This window comes from Larus michahellis, chromosome 5 (assembly GCF_964199755.1).
Source record: "Larus michahellis chromosome 5, bLarMic1.1, whole genome shotgun sequence".
NCBI classification, from domain to species: domain Eukaryota; kingdom Metazoa; phylum Chordata; class Aves; order Charadriiformes; family Laridae; genus Larus; species Larus michahellis.
Window position 1 is genome coordinate 57111049 of NC_133900.1, and position 7788 is coordinate 57118836.

The following is a 7788-nucleotide window of genomic DNA, read 5'->3' on the forward strand; positions in this document are numbered from 1 at the left end:
GAACTATAGATGCAAAACACAGAGGCCTAAGGTACTTGCATGGCAAAAAAAAAAAAAAAAAAAGCATCAGAAAGGCCTCAGAGATTAAAAGCAGGAAATAAGGAACATTGTATTTGTTACGCAGCATCACCTTTCCTTGACTTCAATGGGATTGCAATAAGGTGCTCTCCTTCTTCCTCATTTTGGACGGCAGGAAAAAACCTCTCAGTGTGCTGACCGCTCTACACTGATTTTACAAAACAGTTAAGTGCGTACTTAATTTTCAGCACAGGAATAGAGCCATTAACTTCAAAGGAAATTATATTTGTGCCTAATCACATGCTTATATGCTTAGTTTGACCAGGAAGAGCCTTCTCAATGCTTAATAGGTTCAAGTCCATTGTTACATAAAAAATAAGTGTTCTTTACTGTCTTCTTTCTTCTTTTTTCACGTAAAATATATTTTAGAATTGCTTTAATTTTCCCCCTATGTACTTGATTAGAAAATAGTAGTTTACTGAATGCCATAGAATACTTTGAATCATGTCTTATACAATCAAAGGCATATTGTTCAAAAATAATTCCCACATTTTCCCAAAGCCAGTTTAGATTTAAAAATAAATAAAAGAGAAAAATACATATAATAATAAATCAGCTTTGGGTTTCTGGGCATTTGGCAGCACGTCTGTTATAACATCTTTCAGACATCTCTTGGTATCGGTTAAAATCACCAGATCAATTGATCATTATAAAAGAAAAGATTGTACAATATTATTACAATCCACCAAATATAGCCAATGCATGAAATATTTTACACCTTATATATCCCTTAAAAAGAATTAATATATTTTAGCCTGTTCTTCAAAAACAGATAGCTTCGGAAGTAATATATCTTAAACACAGTGGTATCTGTCACTTCTACTCTCTAACTGATTTTTTTTTTTTTCTGAATAAAAGCTTGTTTGAATAGGACTACTAGCTCAGTGATGGAACTACAGTGCTATTTAACTAAATTCCATATATGTCTTCATTACTGTTGCTGCAATTATTGTAATCACATACCACTGAAGTGCTAAATATTAGTAACTCAGATATGTTGACTTTGGTTATGCTTAATAGAATACTGGCATATGAAATATATGTACCACTTCCTAAAGGCTATGTTACAATCGTGATGCCTAGTAATAAATAATAACAATCTCAGATTCAAAGTGCTGACCCATATCACTCACTTGAGGCACCAATACAATTAATCGATCAATTAAAAGACTTATTTGTAATGTTTGAAACTAACAGAGCAGATCCAGGGCTGCCAAGTTACATGCGCAGCACAGAGGACTCTGAACATCTCCTTCCAACCTGGGGATTCCTGCGGTCCCAGAAGACGCTGGAATGTCACGTCTGATGTGGGACGCTCCAAAATATACCAAGTCTTCAGACATGGAACATTAATAGCTCTCTAAGCTTCTCTAAAGCCTCCAAAGGCTCTCTTAAAACCCCTCAAGCCTACTCCATTCGCTCAGGGACAAGGCTTTGCCATGTATTGTACTTGGCTGCAGACCAGGGAAGAGCGTTTCCTGAAAGTCCACAATGAAATGCATCGCATTAACGCAGCTTTCACAGCCTGGAGACACTGTCACCACTGTCAGCACAAGAGGGAAAAGGCAGCTTTCCAGCAGCAGCAAACGCCTGTCTCACTCGAAGGGGATGCGTTTCCTGTTGTTAGTTTGTTCTGTGCAAGCAGTAATCGTTTTCAGTGTCGAGAGAGCTGTTGTACCCCGATGATGGATACAGGTCCCTCTTAAGTATCCTATTGAGGATGTTGATCAGAACTTTTTTGTACTGTTGACGTAAAAGTGAGTAAACAAATGGATCTGATGCAGCCTTACTGTAGGTCAGGCACTTGCTTATAATTCCCCAGTAGTAATTTATGGTAACAAAAGGAAGGAGCTCTATCAACCTGTTAAACATTAAAGAGAGATGGAAACACTTGAGTGTTATATTCACACTGAGCCTGGTGCTAAACTCAAGCTTCATGAAACATTAATGTATCACTTATTTTCTTACAGCACACGGTCCCTGCAGGAGAAGGGCCCTGACTCCTTGGATTTGATAAAGGCAAAGGGAACTTTTCTAGCAAAGCCACTGGGAGACAACAATCGTTCCCTCTATAGAAAGAGAGAAAAAGTGTGGTTTCAATGTCCATGCTCCCAGGCATTGGAGATAAGAAAGTGCTGCAGTTTATTGCTCACTTTCTGAATTTAGAGAGTTGTGCTAGTAAGTGGACAAAATCTTGGCGACATAATTGACTCTCCCATGGCAAGCTTGAGATAGACACATGTGACTTGGGGCATCCAGGCTCACTCAACTCAGTTGCCTAAGTACAGCTGTCTAGTGACACTTGAGACATTTGGGCATAACCCCCTGGGCTTCAGGCTGCTGCTCCTGGAAGTTGTGGGTCTCCTTCAGCTCCTGTGTCATATCTGCCAACCTATGTAGAGGTTTTGGATACTATGCAGCATCTCAAATGACACCAGAAACCTGGTCTAGATCCACCCCCTCAGGTACAGAACAGTGAACCTGCGTTCCACCACTCCTGTGAATTATCACATATGCAAAGAGGATTCAGGTTAGACTGTTGTAGTATGAACAACAACACAGCAGTATCTCAGAGAGATTTGGGCAGCACCTGCAATCCCATAGTATGCTTAGGAGCACAACTGCATCTACTTACCCATGAAGGTTTCTGGGTACACTTGGCTGACTGCTACTTTGGCCAAAGAAAACAGGGAGACAACACTTTTATCATCATTATATGACCAGCCAGCTGTCTCCAGACCTGTGTCTCCCGGTCTGTGCTTCACGGATGATTAGTGGCCTCAGCACCTCAGTTGAGATGGGTGTATTAATCATGGGTGCAGAAACTGCAACTAAGTTAAGCAATTTTTCCACGGAAGTGAGAGCAAACCTTCAGACTATTCCAGCAAACGTCTGGCATATAGCTCATCTGCAGTGGGCAAACTCTCCAGGAAGGTGGAAAGAACAGGGTGAGAAGTTTTTATTATCTGTACATCTTTTGTGAAACCTTTGGCAGGAGCCAGAATATACTATTTTGTTATATTCATTCCAGAAAAAAAAAAAAAAAAAAAAAAAAAGTACCATGAAATAAAATAGCCCTTTTCTGTACCCTAAAACATCGCTGTTTGAAGATGTAAGATCAGAAGCTTTCTCAAGGCTTGAAGAACCTTTTGGCCACTTTCCAAAGTGCAGAGCTCCCAACTTGCAGGGCGTTGACTTTTGAAGCTGTTCCAGTCCCTCAGAAAAGCTGACTTACCACCGCTAGGACTGAACATTGCAACAAGTGGTTGAACTCTGACAGGAAAATTTCTCATTTGTATGCATAAAAGTGAAATAATTCCTATGGCAAATGCATTTAAAAATCTGATGACTTCAGTTTGAAGCTGCTTGGAAAAAATTCCAGTAAGTTCAAAACAGAGAGCACACAAAGATACAAAATGTGAGGGACAAATAAATTTACCAGACACAAAATGTGAGAAATAAATAAATGTACAATAAATGACACTTGCTGCATGGTTGCTTAGGTTTATCCCACCCTGTATATTGTCCTAATACAAGAAATATACATTTGATATTTACACGATTGATGTTTTTACAAAGACACTAAATAAGAAGAGTAAGATATCTTTCAGTCATGAAAACAGACACATTACTATGTGTTCCTTTAATGTATTATGGGCCCAAGCATAATTGCACTGAAGCCAACAGAAGAAAAATTACATGGATTTTAATAAGATAATGGGCCTGGCCGAATCAAGTCAGCCTTAGAAATACCCATCTGAATGCATCTTAGTACCATTTTCTTCTTTTCAGTGCTGTTACAGAAAAGATGAAATTCATCTTTTGGCTCTTAGTGAACAGACGAATATATTGCTAATGATCATAATCTCATTCACATTTCTGAAATGAGGAGCAAATACTGAGCTCACAACACAAACTGAGTCACCGGGCCAAAGAGCAGGAAAACAGAGGAGGAGATCTCTCACATTGCTTCCATAGAGATGATTTTAGTGCCACCCCTCTGAAAAACAGAGGGGGTGGCACTAAATGGGGGAAAAATGGAGAAATGGGCACAGCAGCAAGTCCTCCAACATCTTCGCCACCATCACCTTTTATCTAGTGCTGCCTGGACACTGTCTTGCCATTGGGACAAAGCGCCTTTGAGGATGTCCTCCCCAGATACTTCCCATCTTGCTGTCACTGAACCACCTCGGGTGTTTGTGACTGAGACAGCAGCTGTACCTTGACACACACACTTATACAAACCAACCCTCAGTCTTCTCTCTAGTGACACATGAGGCACCAGTTTGTCAGACCTAGAAAATGCACCATCTCACATTTGCTAAATGCAAGGTCTGAAAAAGGAAGTCACTTTTATTTTAGAAGTTTATGAGAAATACCTTCACCCTGAAAAATGTGGCAATGCTGGAATTTGCTGAGCTTGGTAATGTTCGGATGGAAAGAAGATGGTAAAACCACTTTGCTCAATATAATTATATCCTGCTTATGGCAAAAGTGAACAGAAAATGACTCAGAATGTACTGAACAGTGATCAATTAATCTTTTAACTCTGTGATGTAATGTTAATGTTTATAATAATCCTTTCAACTGCAGAAAAAAAAAATGCAGTTATCTAGGCAATCAGTTAGGAATCCCTTTCAACATATAAATGGGAACTGAAAGAAATGTCATCCTAAAGGTTAAAAAACATTGCCATTTTGTGCACTGGCCTCAATCTGTCCCCCTACCCATGTAAGAAAAGGGCAATTACAGTGATCGTGAGTGGCCTCTATATATGTGACTGTGTAAGATCAGTGCTCTAAAGCTGGCCAGTTTCTGTAAACTGGTGTAGCTGCAGACCCTGGCGGCTTGGCAGCAACCTTGAGGAAGCCCTCACCAGGGTGGTTTTACAAAGATTAGTAAACCTTCCTGGACGGGAGTCAGTTCTCTTCAAGTATGTCTTGAACACACTGTGAAGTGGGAGACATTTTAAAAAAATCACTAGTGAAAGATGTAGCCTGTTTCAGTTTAGAGATGAAAGGGTGAATCCTGAGGTGCTACAATTCAGTAGAGTTACGCTGGCTTCCAGCTCACTGATTTATGCAAGACTTAAAAGTAATAACCATATGCTGTATAAAGACTATGCAAGTACGGAATGAGAATGATACATGACTATTTTAAAAAGTGCAAACCACCTGGCTGGATGACAATGATTCTGACCAGTTAAGGAAAACAGTGTTGCCTATACATTTTATTATTGCTTTTCCTGGGAGATAACTCTCACACCTCATCACAAGGCCATGCTGCCCCATTAGCAATATATTTACAGACATTAATGTTTCCGGACACAAAGCTTATCTGACAAATTATCGGCCTGGATAAGTTTAAATTATCTCGCCTCAGCTTCCAATAGCAGCAAGTTTGGCCTTATGCCTTTAAAAAAAAAGCACCTGTCTGCTTTCCTCTCTATCGCTCAGCTTGTGCTAATAAGGAAGGGTGGCAAGTCTTTTAAACCGCTTTCATCTCCCACTGGCATGTAGGTAATTCCTGGTACTCATCCTAAAAGCTTCTTGCTCTTGGCAAGAGGCTCCCAGACCTGGCTGCAACGAGGAAAGGAGAGACAGAGGCTGCCAAGGCTTCGCCCAGCAGGCTGGGTGTGCAGGCAGGCTTGGCCCTGGGTCTCCATCAGGCTCTGGCACACCAAAATTAGCTCTAGTCCCTGCCGGGCACCTGCACATCAGAGAGCATAAAGGTCCCAGAAAGTTCCCCGCCCCAAGAGGCAATACTAACCTGGTGATAATGTAAGGACCAAAACAGATCACGAATGACCCTATAAAAATACTGATTTTCTTGGTAGCCCGCTGCCTCCTTCGTTTCTGCTCATTAAGACAGCGCTGCTTCACACTGCAAAGGGAAAAGAGCAGTTGGTGGGTTAAGGCAAGAAGTGAGGAGGCAAGAAGTGAGACCAGGGGAGAGGGGAAGGACTCGCTCCCGGCTGGAGAGACCCTGCCCCGTGGGAGGGGAGGGCAGGGCAGCCCCTGTGCCAGCCCGGGAGGGAGGGTGGCAGCCCCCCGGGGAGGGGAGGGCAGCCCCAGCCCCACCGAGCTTGGGGACGATCACACTCACCAAAGCAGTGGCTCCCTGTTAAAGGGAGCCCAGGCAAGTGGGAGAGCACCCGTCGAGTGGGACTAGCATTTAAACAAAGCAGGCTACAAATGCACAAGCCACCTGCTTTTGGCACTATAAGCAGCGTCTGAAACTAGGGTTTGCCATGTGGCCAGGGCAGGCAGGGGTGCAGGAAAGGGTGCTGGGGAGCCAGGACATCCTCTCCACCTGAGGTACCTATCACAAGTGCCCCGGGACTGCGAATACGAACACGCACGCATTACCTGGGGTGGATATCCACCAGCAAAACCAGAGTCTGCATGGTAATAATGTCTATCCGCTTGCAATGGAACCGGGCAACTTTCAACACCTTTAAATAGGTGAAACACAAGATCACCAGTGACAGCATGAAACTGGTGGAGTGAAAGACGATGGTGAACACTGTAAACCTTCTCCGCTCCGTCTCTTCCTTCAGGTGCAAGGTGCAAGAGGCATAAACGCTGCTGTAATCTACCCACGAGTAAAACAAGGATACCAAGGGGAACGTGAGGGAGTGGAGCCACGAGTAGCCCATCAGTATCACAGCGTCCTTATACCGCATCTTGCTGGTGTAGCTCAAGGGGAACACCACGGCAATCCATTTGTCGATGCTGAGTGCTGCCATGCTCAGCATCGTGTTGGAAGTCAGGAAAGTTTCCAGGAAACCCACCGCTTTGCAGACGCAGCCCCCGAGGGGCTGCTGGTTCCTCAGGATCCCCAGCAGGGTAAAAGGCATGTTCAGGACGGTGAGGAGCAGGTTGCAAAAGGACAAGTTCACCAGGAAAACCCCGGCGACCTGCTTGCGGATCTCCGTACTGTAGACGAAGCATAGCAGCACCAGGAGGTTGGAGAGCAGAGAGACAACCAGCACCAGCACGAGGAGCAACGCCAGCAGCACGCCTGCCAAGTCCATCTCTCAGCGGGTCGCCTGGAGCGGGCCAGGGCAGGAGGAAGGGGGCATCCGAGCCGGCACCGCAGCCTCGCCTGCCGCCGCCCGCGGCCGCCCGCGCATGTTGCCGGCGGCGCGGGCCGGGGCGCAGGGGCCGGGGGAGCCGGGAGCGGGGAGCGGGGAGCGAGGAGCAGAGCCGGGGGCAGCGGGGTGTGGGGAGAGGAGCCGGGGCGCAGGGAGCAGAGCCGAAGGGGCAGAGAGAGGGGCGAGGGGAGCGGGGCTGGGCGGCCGGCCGGGGTAGGGGGGAGAGGACCCGCGGGGGAGCGGGGCTGGTGTTCCCTGATAGCGGTGCCAGGCAGCGGGGGAGCGGGAGGAGTGGGGCCGGAGCCGAGGCTAGCGGGGAGGTACACACGAGGTAGGGAGGGAGGTCGGGGCACCCGAGGACCGAAGCCGGCGGCAGCGGGGAGCGGGGCCAGGGGTAGCGGGGAGCCGGGGGAGGAGAGTCCCGGGGACGGGGTAACGGGGACGGGGGAAGCGGGGAGCCGGGGGTAGAAGGTCCTGGGGCCGGGGTAGCGGGGCTTGGGGTAGCGGGGAGCCGGGGACAGAGGGTCCCGGGCCCGGGGGAGTGGGTCCGGGGTCAGCGGGGAGCCGGGTCCGGAGCGGCGGGGGCGCGGTGCCCGCTGCGCGCTGTCCGCGGT

General features: G+C 46.4%; 1 protein-coding gene across 1 annotated transcript; it reads right to left on the bottom strand.

Annotated features, from left to right (window-relative positions):
• Positions 1-925: 925 nt before the first annotated feature.
• GPR78 (G protein-coupled receptor 78) lies at positions 926-7229 on the bottom strand. Its single transcript, XM_074587472.1, has 3 exons — positions 6447-7229; positions 5848-5961; positions 926-1939 (listed from the first exon to the last, which is right to left on the bottom strand). Exons 1-3 carry the CDS (start codon positions 7112-7114, stop codon positions 1702-1704), a joined length of 1020 nt encoding a protein of 339 aa, XP_074443573.1. The 5' UTR covers positions 7115-7229; the 3' UTR covers positions 926-1701.
• Positions 7230-7788: the final 559 nt, after the last annotated feature.

Excerpts from the sequence above, each read along its gene's own strand:
- GPR78 (XM_074587472.1), bottom strand. The coding sequence starts at position 7,114 with ATGGACTTGGCAGGCGTGCTGCTGGCGTTGCTCCTCGTGCTGGTGCTG. Across the intron at positions 5,962-6,446 it reads CTGGTGGATATCCACCCCAG|TGTGAAGCAGCGCTGTCTTA; the intron begins GTAATGCGTGCG and ends TTCCCTTTGCAG. Across the intron at positions 1,940-5,847 it reads GGTCCTTACATTATCACCAG|GTTGATAGAGCTCCTTCCTT; the intron begins GTTAGTATTGCC and ends AATGTTTAACAG.